At 40.8% G+C, this 18041-nt stretch overlaps 1 protein-coding gene across 1 annotated transcript in view; it reads right to left on the bottom strand.

The window, feature by feature from the left end:
• Positions 1-587: 587 nt before the first annotated feature.
• Positions 588-18041, bottom strand: part of ULK4 (unc-51 like kinase 4) — a 209986-nt gene continuing 192532 nt past the window's right edge. Inside the window, exons 36-38 of the mRNA XM_058808529.1 lie at positions 3611-3699; positions 2347-2403; positions 588-672 (exon numbers count right to left, since the gene is read on the bottom strand). Of these exons, the coding sequence (XP_058664512.1) occupies positions 588-672; positions 2347-2403; positions 3611-3699 (231 nt within the window). The remainder of the gene's footprint in view (positions 673-2346; positions 2404-3610; positions 3700-18041) is intronic.

Genomic DNA, 18041 nt, shown 5'->3' with positions numbered 1-18041 from the left:
TGAGCAGTGCTAGACAAAGGAGGGGCTAGTGAGTACAAGGCTGTGAGTAGAAACCCGGGTAACATCTATCCTTACATGCCCAACACACAGGCTCTGTGTGATAACAGTGGTTGGTACTGGTTGCTTGAGATGAACAATATTGCCTGTCTTGATAAAAAGGTATTTTCTAGTGCCAGTCACAAGCATGAGGTGACCCCTTTTAAGATGAACAGCCAAGGCAGTCACCTGGTCCAAAAGATAAATTAGCATTTCTAACTAGCTTGAAATAGTGAAACACTTTATATTATGAAGTAACTCTACTGTTCATTTAATTTACACTTTCAAACTATCAAATACTTGAGCTACATCATGTAATGCCAGCAAAGCAAAGTAGTAACCAAGAATTCATCCTTACAAGGATTTAAAAAACAAACTACCCCTTCCCCACCCCTGAACCAGCTTCCCTCCCTTCCTAAGCCAGCTCAAATTCTGAAAATGCTGCAGCTCAGATTGCTAAATGCTCAGCACACCTGAAGGTGTTCCTGCAGGACCAAGGTGCAGAGCAAGGTACACAACCTGCACATTTCAGAAGGATGGTCAAAAATTGTTCACTTGGGAGTCTTGATATTTTCATGTCCCACCGCTCTCAGAATTTCAAATGCCAAGGGAGCAACAGCACTGTCAACGTCAGAGCTAGAAATTAAAAACAGTAACATTCATTAGATGTCCTCAGGAGAAAAAAAATATTTTCTTCAAATTCCACATTTGCCTTTATGCTAGAAAATTCTGAGTAGCCCTAAACTGCGCTCTCCACCTGCTTTTCTCTTAAGCAGTAACATTTAACCGGTGATTCTGCCATGTAGCACATCTTGAGTAGAAATGAATCTCAGCTCCAACTCCCAGGCACTGCTACCTCACTCAACCTCCTCTGCGAAAAAAGGCAGATAGAATTTATCACACACCCCATGACTCCTCACATGCACAAGTCCAGCTTGGCAGAAAGATGTATTTTCACACACACTCACAGAGCCCTCTGCCTGCAGTGCTGCTCTGCACAGGCAGGCACTTGCACTCCAGGTGCTGCCCACCTCCTGCAAGGAGGAGCCACCAACCACAGCCCCTCCAACCACAGCCCTGCACTGGGGCCCTTTGCTTCCTCACCTGAGGTTTTATTATATATATTTTGCCTAATTTTTTCTTCTGGAAACACGTTTCTTTCCTAGCATTGGAACAGAGGCTCTAACACATTACTCCTAGTCCACAGAATCCTGTCTTATTAGGGTTTTTTAAGTTTTTTTATGGACTCCCATCCCTCATCTCTTTCATCTGTGCTTAGCACATCAGCAGATCAATCTGCAACTTCCTTTATTGCTGCTAATGACAATATCTACTGGTACTCCACACTTCGGGAACACAGAGCTAACCAGAAAATCCAAATGACCACATTACATAAGCCAATGCTGTAATATGCAGCAGTTTAAATCAGTTATCTGAAACAATTTCATCTTATCAACTGCCTTTACTGAAAAATAAATGTCCATGATCCCTCATTTTAAAGCATGGATTAGATTCCAGGTCATTACTAAGCAAAATGGGTTGGTCATGTCATTCTTAAAACTGCCTGTTCCAACGAGCCCAGGAAGCATCACTGAGACAGAGTTTGGCAATCCATAGCTGCTACAGGGTGGCAGGGGAGCTCTGAAAGCAGCTTTCAATCCAACCAGCACCCTTCTCTTAGCACTCAACTGCTCGGCTGGACACACTTCCCTTCTGACACACAGGGAGAGGGAGAAATTAGAAACCTGTCTGTAAGAAATGAGCAAAGCAAAAACACTCCTCAATTCAAACCAGTGGTAATATGTGGGTGGAAGGGCCTGGGAGTTTAGACTATCCCGAGGGAGTTTAGACTATCTCAGATCCAGGACCTCAGCTGTAGCTGCCTCTAAAATATTTCCAGTTCTGCAGGAGATACAGAGAGGCTCCTTAACCAGGTTCAAAGCACAGGTGAGGAGATCGAGTTTATCAGGTCACAAGGAATATTTTGGGAAAAATGCCACATAAGGAAATGTGAGGAGAAGGTAGAATATCTATACCTTCCATAAATAAATGTCCATTCAGCTAAGTCTGACAAAGCTTCCTAACTCCAGGCTTCCTCTGCCTGCCTGTTGCCAATTTATGCATGTCTGAGTCCATCATAGCCCCAAGAACCAGGCTCAGTCCCTCTCAGTCTCCTCTGGAGGCAAATGGATAGGGACATGTGTTCCCTAAAGAAGGGGAGGAGGGGAAATGAAAATCCAGGAGTTCTCAGGGGCTCTCTTGTTGCTGTTACAGTGCAGGAGCTTGGCACAGCAGAGGGACCTGGCTCACCTTACTGTATCATAACAGTCCTCAACAGCATCAGCTGGAATTTGATCTACTGAGCATCTTGTGTTAAATTAGGGTGAGTGCTCTGGATTGGGGCTCTGTACCATGTGTTTTTCTGCATACAGAAACATACAGACTGCAACAGACTACTGAGGAAGCCAGAAAAGCAGAACTCAAAGACAATGACTGGGCTGTCTGGTGCATCTAATGCTGAAATGCTACAGAGTGAAAGCTGTTTCCAAGAGAGGAAAACCCTGTCTTCCCCCACTCTCATTTTCAGTGGTGGTGCCTGTGTCTCCCTTGGGGAGAGCTGACATTTTATTTTAGTGAGATAATTTAATGTGTCATACAAAACCCTGTGAGTCAGCAGCTGAGTGTGCAAGAGGGATGCTGACTGCTCTCTACAGGTTTGGCTGGTCCTCAGGGCGCATCTCCTTGCACCTGCCACATCCCAACATTTCCTCTCCATATCTGCCCCTTCCTTCCAAAACACGGTACTCTGCCATAATGCTGAGGAGCCAATTTTCCCAAAACCCTGCTTCTGGGAGGCAAAGAGCACTGCAAAGATTATCTTAGTGCTTCAAAAACTGACCTTGGAAATACAATTTCTCTATGAATTTTAGTTCATCCAGAAGCGAAAGCCAACAGCCCACAGCAGAAGCATAAAATTTGTTTCAGAGGCAGGGAACAGCCATTCATTCATTCATTCATTGAATGTCCAAGGGGGATTAGATAAGGGAAAGTCTATGGGAGATGAGCTAAGCTTTGGCCCATTTGTTGGGACTAGCACCTCTGTTCTTGCAGAGAAGGCCATGGCATTCCCCTAAGTCTTGTGCCTTCTGCAGAAGCTACAGGTATTAAACAAAAGCAGTTCTGTTCTTCAGCTGAACATTTGAAAGGAATCAGATTTCAAATGCATCAACCACAGCCACCTTAAAACGGGGCACAAATGTTGCATTGTGCATGCAGCCCACTCTGCCAAGAACCCCTGACAGAGGGACCAAGGTTTGGAATAAAATAATAAATTCAGAAAAAAGAATCCACAGAATCGACTCACACACGGAGCTGGATTGTGCAGCAGCTGGGGATCAAAGCGTGCCGAAGGCTCTGACAGAAAGGACTTTGGAGGAGAGCAGTGCAGGGAGGGGGGCCAGGGACAGAAACCTGAGAAGCTCTTACTGCACAGAATTACAGAAGACCGTTGCAGACAAAAGAGGAGGCAAGCACTCTCAGCCCTGAAAATTCCTGAAAGCCTGAGGGAACTCACCTGGGAGTTTGGACCAGGCTCTCCAGAGCCTGGATAAGAGCATCGCCATCATTCTTCAGGCTCTCCAAGTGCTTCTTGTTTGAAGTTATCTGGAACAAAAAGAAAGGACCTTTACCAAAGGCTTAGCAAAAGATTCTTCTCTGTCATTTTTGTGGGATAAAAGAGAAGGAAACAAGTTACAGCATTTATTACTATTGTAAATGGAATGTGACATTGAAGAGACTGATGAGAAAGTCCCTTTTACTGAATTTTGGCAGAGACCATCGAAAATACCTTGGTTTAGTTAACAATATTCACTCACGTTCTGAGTCCCTGTATGTGCGCAAATTCACATATCACAGTCTGACAATCCTGATTTCATCCTTAGTATCAATGCAAATACAAGCCCCATTTAGTCTGAATCCCAGGGATATCTTGGGGAGACAGTTATTTTCATTTCTCACTTCAGGGAAAAAGTAAGCAAGCTTCTACCAGCCTTCAGATCAGGCAGGACATGTGGGGTTTCTCTGAGAGAAACCAGGTTAAAATAACTGCAAAGCTGGCAACCGCATATGGAAATTTTTCTCGCCCCTCATCAGTCATTAGGAGTGTTACCTGCACAGGACTGTCACCTACAGAGCAGGGTGTGAAGTGACCAAAGCCGTTTGCCCTTTTGTGTCAAATGAATCCTGATTATAGCTGATTCTGCTGCTGGTGTGGTTTATTACATGAATCCACAAAAACTGGTTTATTGTTTCTCCATCCTTAAGTAGCACAACTACAGAGCTCCAAACAGGCACACGTTTTCTGGTGGTTAAGCAGGTGAACAGGAAGGTCACAGGGAACACAACATGAAGCCTCATGCACTGTAGCTTGAACAGACACTGAATACTTGGCAGCTTGCTGAAAAGCTCTTGTATCTCAAATAAATTACTAAAAAAAACTGGTTTGCGTGTCAGTTCCTGCTTGCAAAGATAAATAAATCTTGGCTGAAGAGAAAGGAAAAGGGGAGGACCAAACCAGCTGATTATTTTGACATTGGAGGAGTTAACACTAGAAATGATGACTTCTAATCCCAAAATCTGGCAAGGACTTGTAAGCTTTAGCGTGCTGTGGCTGGCCCTATTTACCATTGATCCAGCATCTGGGCAGCACGCCTTCACATCTCCCTCTTAAATCACTACAGAGGCTGTATTTACAGCTGCCATCCCACCATAATTTATCAGCAGTGATTCTGCAGCAACAGTGTCACTACATCTATAATTGTAACATCCTGTAGTTTAGCACTTACAGGAAACAGGCACCTGCCTGAAATAAACCAAAACATATCCTGTATGTTGGGAAAAAAACAGTGATGCCATTACTTAAGCACAAATCATTGGTAAAATCTGACTACAGGTGGTTTAACCTTTTCACCCTCTTGAGGTTTATATCTGATCCTCTCAGTCTGTATTTCAGAAATCCAGTCTTCTCTATATGTTACCTGCTAGACACAGAAAATGTTTTGGAATCTGGGTTCTGAATGTAAGAACACTACCACTTATAATAGGAGCAACACAAAGAGAAAAGTACTTTCATCACAAGAAATTGCTTTCTGTTCCTGAAGAATGGTTATGCCTCAACCAAACACTTCCCTGCAACTCCTGCAGCTCCCCAGCAACTGCCACATTCCTTGCGCTTTCCACATTCATGCCGCTTGTTTATCCTGCACACTTCAAAAAGCCAAGAGGTCACAGGGAGGGAAGGTCACTATGACTGAGTCTTGCTCCATGAAACTATCAGGTCAAAAAAAGGTTACAGATATCTCTTATTCTACTACATCTTAACTTTTGGGTGCTGACATTTTTGCAACCTTCACAGTCTCTTCACAAAACCACCAATGATGTCATACAGAGAACATTCAAAATATGCTCAACTATAAAAGAAGAAAGAGGTTTAATTCTAAAATTATCTATTTCAAGCAATAACTTAGTCCAATTGAGTCACAGGGTCTGACTATAAGCCTGCCCATGCTGCAGCATGCCTTGTGTCACTGTTAAGAACACATTTCTGTGCATACAACGCATTTTAATTAAAAGGAATAAAATGGCTTTATATACACAGAAATTGTAAAAGACCAAAACAGAAACACCCATGAGATCATCTCATCACCTCCCTGTTAGACTTCACTGTGCAGAGCAAATTTCAGCCACAAGCAATGGGCTCCCATGGTATCCATCCACAGGGGCTACTCCCAGAGCTAACAAAATGCTTCAATTAGATCCTTTCAGCAGTAAAAGTGGAAGCACAAGGAGGGAAAGGATCAGCATGAGCTGCCTCCTGTCCATTTAAATTAGGTATAATCCAAATTCAGAACACATTTTCTTGAGAGTGCCAGCTACCAGCTTCATCCAAGCCAAGGGGTGCTGGAGAAGAACCAACCTGTCCAGTTGGCAGTGCCACCTATGCTGGGCAGTGCCCACAGAGAACTCGCCCAGACCAAACAGGGTTGCACAGATTTACATGGGTGGCTGGGGCTTCCCCAGCTCTTCCTCACCAGTGCCCACAAAAATGCTTCCTACCAACCACCAGGCACCCACTCCATGGGCCTGGGAGGGGACCAACTCTGTGCTAGCAGGAAAACTGCAGGTTGAATACAGGGTGAGCTGCCAGCACCCAGGAGCCAGCTCAGCCACAACTGCCTATGGGTTTTGTCAGCACTCCCATGCTCTGATCACTGGCTCTTATTTGCTCTTTATCTCAGTATGAGTAGATCTGATTGCTCCCTGAGCAATTTGAAGGTCTCTTGCATGCAACAGATTACATCCTGCTTCACAGGAGCTTGTGAGAAAGAATATCTGAATCACTGTTCACTTTCAAGATGAAATTTTACTCACGTTTCCTATTTAAAACCTGTTCCAGTTTCATCTTCCTTTTGCTCCATAGGTTATATTATGACCATTCACCAAAATCTGAGAAATTAATGTATTCTTCACTTTGTTATCTTTTTCTTCTACCCACCCTTGCTGCACCTTTTATCCACACCAGTTCTAGTTCTCATTCATTTGGAATTTTAATGACTAGTTTAATGATCTCTTGTAATATTGCTGTTTGTCAGGGCTGGCTGCAACACTGATTCAATGACATAATCAACAGTTATTCCTTTAATTAAAAATGTAATTAAATATCAGTTTAGTTTTACACTCACTGCAATTTAACAAGAATTTCAAAATTACTTTTCTTTATTATGCCCACAACCATTCGGCAGCTCTCCTCTCCTCAATACTTTTAAACAAGGGTGAGCCATAAGGAATATCATGGTTGATATGTAGTGACTGATATTTCCAAAAAATTCCAGAAAACTATTCAGATATTATGGTGCTGCTAAAGATGAGTGCAGGAAAAGTTATAATATAAAACATTTCCATTGGAATATTTACTTCACAAATAAATGGAGGAGTTTTGCATTCTTACTTTAAGAAGTGATTTTTGCAATTCAAATTTCAAGAAAGCATAGAAACTTAAGGGCAAATTATTTCTGTTAAGGTTGGTTTCATAATGCTGAACTGCTTTCTCTGATTAATTGTAAGTCACATTTTGTAATTTACAATGGAGAGAAATTACCTTAGCAGTAAACTACACTCTCACCATTTTTAAGAGAAAAAAACTCTTCTTTGGTGAGGTTTCAAGTGAACCATTAACTTGATGTCTGTGAAATAAACTGGGAAATAATGCAAAAATAAGAAGCTTTATATTTGAAACTTTTTCTTGCTTGAAGAAAGGTCTTGTAAGCACATTCAGCTTCAAGTATCTTCTTAAAGAAACAACTGCTGGGAATGTTCATCATTTGCTCAAGAAGCTACTACCTTGACTGTATACCCAGATACAAGCAAGACACCTAAAAACAGACCTCTTTCTCACAAACTGTTTCTTTCTCTTTCCCAAACACAGATTTTTTAACCTCATAAAGCGATGCTTCCCTACATTTTCATCAAAATTCAATATAATTATGCTAATTACAGGTACTCAGTTCTTGCTCAACTTTACTGGTACAGGCTGAGAGCAGCCACATGTGTAAGGCAGAAGCTGCTTTGGGCTGGTTTATCAGAACTACCACTCAGGTCCAATGTTAGCATTGCTTGAATATTGACACATGCTGTGAATCAAGTATCATTTATCTCTTGATGGAAGCTTTTCCGTGAATGGAACTTGTACCTTCAGCTAATACTGCAGTAAAAACAATCAGCAATACATTTTTTCTATGGACTAACTGGGACCCTATGTAGGACATGAAATATTATACTAAAAATTAAGTTTCCAGACTAAAAAACATTAAAGAATTGAGAACACTACTATTGCCCTCTAGACACTCTTTCAAATAATGTCTTCATAGTAAGTGCTGTTCCTGCAATTTTAAATATGCATCTCAGACTTCTCATTCCTACTTCCATCTTTGACTGGCTGAAGGCACTGTCAGTAGGACACAGAGCCTTTTATCCCCAACCAAAGCTACTGTTTCAAATGTCATCCAGGCTGCTGGTGACTGAAAGTTGATGGCTATTCACAGCTGCTTAGTCTGACCTTATTCCCATTTTTTAAGGAACAAATGTCAAGAAACATAGTGGTGTTAAAAACATTGTTATAGCTGATGTGACAGCCCAGCAAATAAGTCAATGGGATAGTAACTTCAGAAATGAGGCACAATGCCTGGGCTGGAGGGGAAAACCTTCTAGTGTTGTGACCCATCTTATGCCTATCCCAGGGCATTCAGTGGTACTTTTCCTCCCAGGCTGTCAATGCTGAACTATTCACAAGCACTGCAGTAATCAAATAAATCATGTCACTTGATTTATTATTCACAACTCATGATGATGTGGCCAGAAATATGCAACCATTCCTTCTCAACAAAGGAGCACAATAACCCAGCAAATACTGCAACCAGGGACTCATGCAGGTGAACTAAACCAACAGATCCATTGGCTGTGGACTTATTAAATATAAGCATTTATTTAATTATAAATTGCTCTCCAAACATATACACTAAGATGGCACTGCCCTGAGGAATTATAATAAATGAACTCGTCATTTCCCATGACAGATCAGGTGGATCTCTCACTTCTGGAGGCCTGCACACTCTTACAAAGTAACATAGCCTTACCTTTGTGTACTGAAGTGCCAGACCCAATAAAGCATTTGGAGCCTATCAAGTGGAGGCTGTGATGATGACATTTAATTATCAGCCCCCAAAGAGGAATCCCAGGCAGGGACCCAGACACCTGCACAGTGCATAGGGACTGCTGCTTCTGAAGGGCATGGAAACCTCATGTTGAGAATGAAGTTACCCAAATTCACTCTCCTCTCTGGAGCTCAGGTTGCTAACACAGCCAATGAAAGCTCCCAGTCCAGACAGCACAGACCACAATACCTTTTCTCAGTGTCCCCACAGCAGGCTACAGGGTCCTGGGCTCTCCTGTAGTCCTCTCCCCTTTTCTAAGCAAGCAAGTGTCACATTTTGTTGCTGCAGCAGGGTTTCCACTGAATGGGGAGAGGCAGGGAGGTTTGGATGGCTCCCACACAGGGAGTGAATAACATGGGGAATTGGCAGGGAGGCAATTGGCAACATGGCTCTCCAGGTAGGAGAAATTAAACATGAACTCACATTTATCAGGGAAGCACTCTAGCTATTAGGGCAATTTTACATCTGTGGCAGCAACTTTCTAAAATACAAAAGCAAAACAACTAAAACTAGCAATGAAAATCCCAGATATATGCAGTGATCTTCTGTGAGGTGTTTAATCTGACATTAGTTACACGTGCTCCCAGCAGGTCTGTGGGAGAGGACCCTCTAAAGCACCAAGTGCAGCCAATTTACAGGTTGTTTAATGAAAATTAATGGTTACTCTGGTCAGGATGTGCTGGCGTAGCAGAGGAATATCCAAAGGCTGTGTGCTTATACATATATATCATACAGTCACTAGGATGGCCACAAGTTATTTTTGGTCTCCATAGTGTAGGAGAGCTCATTCTAAAAGGATAAAAACCTTCATAGCATTGCTTCCTTGCTACTCCTCTCTCTACACATGGTTCCAGCTGGAGAGAGACACAGAATGTGTGTGTGGGAAGAACAAATCAAGTCAGACAAGTTATATTTATGTTACTAATTGCCAAGTCACTTGAACAGGCCTGAGCAGTGCTGCTGGACCATAAAAACAAGAAATGAAACTTACAAAAGCATGAGTGTTCCAGGTGTGCTTTGGCAAGCACAGTGCAGTCAGGGATTGCAGACACACAATTACAAAGACTTTGTGGCCTTCAGATCCTGCAAATACATGTGAAAACAAGCAGGTATCTGTGACCAAAAAAAACCCCAACCCCACACTACATCAGACAGCTTAGCTCTGATTTTAGAGTTCAAGAATGTTTTTTTCCTCTTTATGGATAAAATTCTTGTTCCACTGAAGTCAACAAACACCTTTTGATTTTGATAAGGCCACGATTTCATTTGAGGTGTTTTGTTTTCTTCTGATTTGTATATGTGTGTGGAGGTTTATTCTGAGTTCAAAGCCATTCCTGCGGGTAACTTGGAACCGTCCCAGTTTCCCGGCAGTCTGAGCGCAACACTGGCTCGAGGACAATTCACAGACAGACAAGGAATGTCTCCCACACGATAGATAACTGTTAATTGATTTTGGATGTTTCTTGACACCTATTCACTTTGAGGCTATTCTCTGCCCTTCAGCACATGCATTTTGCACAGAGAGGCATGGTCTGTGATTGTTCTAAAATTACCAACTCTAAGGGGCATTGTCTGAACATAAGAGAAGATTCATAAACTGCAGGGTAATTATTGAACAGAAGGTACTCTCTGTCTTGTTTGATTTTTAAGGTTTGATTTTATTGCAAGTGCTGTATTCAGCTCACTTTCAGAAATGTCTCTATAATCCAGAAAATATCCATTATTGCAGGTTCCGCCCTCTTTAATAAGTAAGTTTAAAATATTTGACTTAACAGAACTGGATAGGGCAACCTCTTTACATCCATTATACAACCAACTGACCACAACAGCTTTATTAGGAAAAGTGAACTGCAGTTCTGTCTGGCAAAACATGGCTCAAAGGTGCTACAGGAGACTTCCACACAGGACTGCAGCGTTGATAAGTTATGCATGCTCAGAAGCCAGCCCAGCATCTATATGGCATTGGAAATAAGCACTTGCCATCCTGCTGCTGATGATCTCATCTGCAAACACAGGTTCATCTGACACCTGCACACCAACAACTCCCTGAGGTACTTCAGATCAGTTTCACCCTGTCCAAACAATGATCTCAGCTGGCCCCAAATATCAGCTTTAGCCAAATTGGGCCACATCTAAGCTTACGCAAAACTTGCAAGCCTTTGATCTCTCTTCCTGCAGCTTCCTATCAGGTCCCTGTCCTCCCCTTGCTGGAACAGGTGAGACCACCACCTCTCAGGAACGCCTTACCCTGGCCGTCTCTTGTAACTACTTGCTTATAAAAGAGACAGGGAAATCCACTGGGAGAATTTTTTTACTACCACAGTTCAGATCCTACATTTCTGTTCTTTTAGGAGCTGTTATAGAGGCTCCTGGTTGTTGTGGATCAAAGCAAACTAAAAATAGTTATGAACAAACACTAAAACAACACACAGATTCACTGCACATCTAGGTTTCCTCTCAAGTTAAACATTCTCTGAATCTCTCACGTTAAAATATCCTTCATAGTCTTTCTCTAATCAGATTTTCTCCCAAAATACCTTCTGACAAGTAACTTACAATACTTCTTAAATGTTGATTCCCATAACTCTTTTTCCAGTGATACTGTCTTTTATGGCCTAACAATTCAATCTGTGAATAAGATCCTCAAATTTCAACATCTGTCAACCCTTATGTCTCCCTGTAAAATCACAAAATAGTCTAACTGCAGAAGTTTTTTGGAGTTCTATCAAACTTTCATTGACATGCTCCATGGGTTAGGGATGACCTTCTTTACTTTCACATACATGTTCTTTTCATGGTCATCTAGTACAGCTAAATTGAGATCTTTCATTCACACACTCATGTGCATGCAAACTTCGCTTTTGCTTCATTGAACTGCCTTATCTCAAACCATGACTGGTTTTCCATCTTATTTTCTCTCCCCTCTCCAGCTGGGGAGTGATAAAGCAGCATGGTGGGCACCTGGCATCCAACCAAGGTCAGCCCACCACACATGCCTTGACAATTCAAATAATTACAAACATTTACACTCTTGCAAGGGTAAGAATCGTTACCACTGATAACTCATCTTCTTGCTATTAGGAGAACCAGTGACATATTGGAAAGGGCTGACCTTTAAATGGCAATTACCATACAGGAGAAGTATGCAAGCAACCAAGCAATTGCCAATTTAATAAATGCCATTGTGTCTAAGAACACAAACCCTTGAACAGCCATGCAGCGATGCTCAGGTGAACTGGGCAAACCCCTAGGAACAGCCAAGAAGTCTCAGTTAGGAACTTGAAGTTTAATGTATACAGCCTCCAAAAAATGATACCTACAGCCTGACATTGTTCCTTGTCCTGCTTTAAAATGCTCCTCATAAAGATAAAAGCCCACTATGCCTTGATGAAGGCAGAGTGAACAGTGCTGTCCAAGTTGTCTGTGCAATTCAAGTCTGATCTAGTATGTGAAATCCCTAACTGCCCCTGAGCAGAACCTCTATAGAGCATTGATCAACTTCCATGGAGGATGAAACTAAATTAGATGGCTCATGATCACATTTGTCATAATTTGGACTTAAACACAAGACTCCAACAATTACACATCTCTACAACTTGGCTTGATAAGTTAGATTTATTATGCCAAGAAAAGCAGGAATAGGATGAGTTAAATTAAGAATTAACAGAAAAGCAGGAATAGGATGCGTTAAATTAAGAATTAACACAGATTGCAAAAAACTCCTTTGTAATAATAAAAAGAGTAGCAAAATCATGTTAGAAAACTCATTCTGAACTATGATTTTGAGCTAAATATTAAAGCACCAAACATTTGTTCCTTTGTAGCCCCATCAGACTTGATTTCCAGGGACACATAAAACTCACACACCTTGGGGTTTTCCTTAAGTACCAAACATGGACAGTCTTGCATATACAGGATAAAAACAAAACCACCCCTCCTCTTGCCAGAATCCAGAAAAATGCTCTGAAGATTTTTGTTATTGGGGGAAAAAAGGATCAGTGTATTTATGCTTCATGTAAAATGCAACTAGGAATTTAAATGACTGAACAGAGATGTAAGTCTACAAAACACCAATTTCTGAGGAAAATTGTGCTTTATATAATGGTTCAATTTCCATAAAATTGTAAAAACTGTCACAAAAACAAATGGACCTCTGAAACTGGTGCTTGCTTATTGTCATGTGACAGATGGCTCTGGCTGCCTGGCAGAGAGCAAACAGCTACCTTGTTGGCTCTCACTGGCCTCAGAGAGAATAATTTTAGTCTGTTTTTCATTTAACAAGTCCAGTTGCATTTATGTATCTTTACAGCAGCAAGTCAGTCATCCATGTGTAGTTACACAGAGGAGGTCAAAAGGAAGTAATAGTGATGAGCCCAACAGATGACACAGCTTGGCAATCTCAACAGTATTGCACTATGTAAAATTACAGTGCGCTGAAACACCAAATGAGCCCAGAAATACTTCTGTGCCCACAGAAACAATGAATTAGGACTCCAAAATGAAACAACAGTGATAGTCATTGGGAATTACACTGGCCCCGAATTATGAATTAAATAAACAGGTTGCAGGTTTCAGAACTGCCAGTTTCACCACACAACCCAAAGTCAAACAGCTGTCTGTGTGGAAAGATCCTATTTCTCATTGCTGACCATGGCAGTATTGCTTTTCAGACAGCTCCTGTACCTATTCATAACCATACTGGGCTCCCAGTAAATAAGCACAGTGATAATTGCTGCAGGGGTATCTCAGAAAGTGAACATGTTCTGAACAAATGGGTAAGTAGCTTCCTCCAGGGAGTTGAGTCTGTAATATGCCAACCATTGGAATAAAGACTTCTCATTCTTGGTGCTCTCCAAAATTAAGAACAGATCCCATTTTTGATTTTCCCATCCCCATCAGTGTCATTAAAAAGCACCTGTTGTAAATTGACTGAAAAATGTCAGTTGTGAAAACAACTATCAACCAAAGTACCAGTCCAAATGTGCACTTAACACAGACGCACATATACTTACAGACTTATACTACTTATTCCAAATAAACATAATAATACTTAACACAGAATGAATGGTTCTGTAGGCCAAGTTGTGAGTAAGCATTCACAGCTACTTCAGAGGTCACCCTCCCTCACTGCACCTCACACTGCAGATAACCACAAGTCATCAGTACATTTGGGTTTTGGGTTTTGTCAACACTTGCCTGTTCATTAAGTTGTGTTTGGATTCCATACACTTCATCGTTTATGAGCCCTGCTGTTTTAGTGATATCAAGAAAAAACTGATTTAATGAGTTCACATCAATTTTCTTCTCTGCCTCAACTCACTCTTGGCTGACTGTCAGTTTCATCAAGGATTGGCAGGAAAAGGTTCCTGGGGGAGCTTTCTTAAGCTTTTCTCAATTTGTTGAGATTTAGGTACTGTGCATAAGAGAAATTCTTGAAGATATCTCCAACATAATACCATCTTATTGTCCTTTATAATTACATTTCAAAATGGAGATGAATATAAACACGGTGGAGTTTCTTTGCTGCGACTGCAAAAACAAATGGGCTTTAAGACAAGGTTAAATGATTTCCAGCAGAAACTTGCAAAGAGAAGATAAATCACCCTTTTCCTTCAGCACAGTGCTGTGCAGTCACCTTCATCTTTTCTTATCAACTGCCATTTCCACACATGCATGAAGTGCTCCTATTATGTTAGGATCACAATCTTTAACCTGGCAGTCTTCTATCAATAATAGAAGAAAAAGATGCAAAGGCCATGAGTCCAACATGATGTCTCTAACTACTGGCATGAATGGCAACATAATGCTTTACTGTTAATTATAGAAGTCAGAGAAGAGCAACACTCATTTTATTTAAAGGTAAAACTCAAGTAGGTGGTAACTCATCCCTGGCAGTGTAAGAAGGGTGATGCAGGACAATTCTGCGTAATGCTTGACAGGAGATGGAATGAGGGGAATAAGACTGGCTGTCAGTGCAGGCCATGGCCATGGCCAGGACAATTTTGTCCCAATGCAAATGTCTAGCTGTAATTGCCAAATGGGACAAGGCAAGGAGGCATATACCACAGTGTCAAGAAATGGGTGTAGAAGTTATAAAATATCTGTTTAAATTGTTCATCCTCTCCACATAGAAAGCTTTGTCTGGCACTGTTATCACAGATACTCCAGCTTATCTCCTCCATTGTGTAGTTAAACAAATTTAAGCTAAATTAAAATAATGCAATTAAGTAAAGAGTCAAGCAATCACAAGCACTTCAGCTAAAGCAGTTCAAGAGATTACCAACTACTTAGCCAGAATATGAAACCTATGTAGAGATGCACTCACTACATGGCAGTGTTAAGTAGGCTGGCTTGAACCACCTCTGTTGGTGATTTACAGTGATCTATTTTAGTCTGTGCTGCAGAAGATGGGGGGAGCCCATACAGGGCTGTGTTGTTTCAGCAAAGGTAGCATTAATTTCCAACTGAGCAAGCAACAGCTTCTTCAACTCCTTTGCCCTGATGGCACCATGATGGATTATTTTTTAATGCATCCTTATTTTTATAAAACATATTTTAATTGAGACTAGTTCTGTCATCAGTTATGTTGTCCAAAGGGGTTTTGTTTGGTTTAGTTGCTACAGTAAATTTAAAAAAAAAAAAAAAAAATCCCTGTTCCAACTGTCTGCTCCATTTTTTTGTCAGTGGTTCCTGTCCCCAAAGCATGAAGGGGAGAATAAGATCCCTGTTTTAATCTCACTTGCTCTGGTTCCCAATTTATCTGGAACAGCCATTGAAGGTGTGACTGCACAAATGCTGGCCTGAGAAAGGTTTCTAGGTCTGTGGAGTAGGGACAGCAGAGAGGCAGCACAGTGAAGCAGAGGTAGTGGTGGACCATGCAGGGCAAACTCCACTGCTGCCACCATCTCAGAGCCTTAAGCATGAGCTCACAGACTTTGTCATTGAAAGGTGGAGATAAAGAGGTATAAAGAAGAAAAGAAAACTTACAGCAAAGTACACAGTAAAGGCAGAGTCAGTCCGGTAAACACAAAATCTGCTGAATTTCCAAAGAAAACCCTTATCCTATAGGAAGTAATTTAATTTGGATTGGAAAGCATTCTCTGGAAGACAAACTAACCGTCTCTCTTTGTAACTCTCTAATACAGCAGAGATTGACCTTTGCATTCTGATTTTGATGCTTATCTTGAACAAACAGGCTAGAAGTCAATGTCTACTGAGAAAAAATTAGGGAAGTGCCTTTTCTCTAAAAGCGCAGAGCAAGTCCTAGGGAAATAAATTAATAAATATAGGGCCAGTAGCTGTGGCTGAATGTTAACCAGCTTTGTGATGCTGTGTTTATTTTGCCATGAAATGCTTGCTGAGACAAGTTAAACTTCAATCTTGAAATACATGTTTAAGTCTTTCAGGGAGAAAACTTTTGTTGTCTCAAAATACATGCTATTTCAGTACGCGCAGAGGAACAAACATTTTCTTATTTTAAACATTTTGCTTTTATCTCATAGGTGAATGTAGTGTTCAAGGAACGGATAGCACTGACCAAAGACAACCCTATTGAATGCAAAGGTTCTGACAAACTTTGCCCACGCAGATAGGGCTGTGAACCTCACACCTGGCTTACAGCACCATCACTTTGACAGTCTTGGCTTTCAGTTGTGATCTAACAAGGCTGAGGCTGTGAACTGGGTATTTTTCCCTCTTATTTTCACTCTGGCTATGGAAAAAAAAATCACAAAGCACTATTATAACAAGAAGGTATTTATAAGAAATATGCACAGGTTACAAATAAAGCATTTCTAACTTAATAAAGCAATTTGTTTTCTTTTAGAGGCTTCAAGTGAAAATTCCTGACATTTTTGCTGATGTGCAGCTAATTACACCAGTGTTTTGCATTTGCCCTTGCACAATTACCTCTAACAAGGTGTGCCTTAAAATTAGATGTTGCAGCCCTTACACTTAACCTGATTAGGTCAATAATTTAAATATTAACAGTTACAGAAATGCAGGCAGAGAGATTCTTGTTAAACAAGAAGTCATTACATACTCTTACACTGTATTCTTTTAAAAGCACAATGGTTTCAGACACAGAATGAGCACCTGGATGCCTGCCACAAGATCCTGCCTTTTGCTCCTATGCCCACCAATCTTACAACTTTGTCCTTCAGGACAAGGTAACTGAGTCACAGTGCAAACTTAATCACGTCACAAAACAAAGCCGATGTGATGATCTCATTACTGTTCCGGGAAAAGGAATAAATTCAATTCTTGTTGACACCAGCAAATCCAGCTTGCAGCAAAGACCCACAAAGGCCCTGACCACATAACAGAGAGAACAAGTAACGTGAGTGGCACTCTATTAAGGAAACTATTATCGTAAGAGATATAGTGACAGTGAGACTTTTAAAGAAAGTCTCAGGGCTTTGTCAGAGAATTTTGTCAGTATTTTAAAGGAGATTTTGAAGGATAGTTGATTCAACCAAGTTTGTGATCCTTTTTTGGTAACTTTAAGGTACCTGGAAATTACCTTTATGTGAGGATAAGAATAGTTTTGTACGTTAAAAAGTAGATTTATTGCAATTTTTAAAGCACTCAAGCCAATCTAAAGTCGCTAAGAGGTTTATTTTGAAGCTCTGTAACCTTTTTTTAATACTATATTTGGATGACTGCCTAGCATAGTATAAAACATGTAGAAACAAAATCGAAAATTACTAAATATGACTTAAAAAGAATACCTGCCTGATCAAAGCCCCTAGCTCACCTGTGTTGCTTTTTTTAAGTTTGGGATGTTCTGGGTTTTGGTTTTTTTTGTAAAAGTAACTGGCAGGAAGTCTTATCTTCTGAGAGTTGTACTTAAAACTGATTGCTTATAAAGATTTGAAGAATGATTGGGATTATCATTCTAAAACAGCACCCAGGGGAAATGGGCGGATCAAGGGATTGCTAATGAGATATTGAGTCTTTCACATCTAAACTGCTGATTTAAATTCAACCCAACACAAAGTTCCTTCAACTGGTGGACATCTGATGATCTGTAAAAAATGAGGTGATGTTCTCACTCTATTCTTAGAAAATACATGTTGAACTGCCAAGAAAATCATCACTCTTTGCAGTGAAACCAAGAAGCAAATTGACAATGAAAGACTAAAATAATTTTTATCCCTCAATACAGTAATATAAGACAAGGCTTTGGCTTCCTAGATCAGGTTTACTTTCCCCAACCTGCTCAAAATAAGTTTCAGC

This window comes from Ammospiza caudacuta, chromosome 1, assembly GCF_027887145.1.
Source record: "Ammospiza caudacuta isolate bAmmCau1 chromosome 1, bAmmCau1.pri, whole genome shotgun sequence".
Classification (NCBI taxonomy): Eukaryota; Metazoa; Chordata; class Aves; order Passeriformes; family Passerellidae; genus Ammospiza; species Ammospiza caudacuta.
This window is presented reverse-complemented; position numbering and strand designations above follow the sequence as displayed.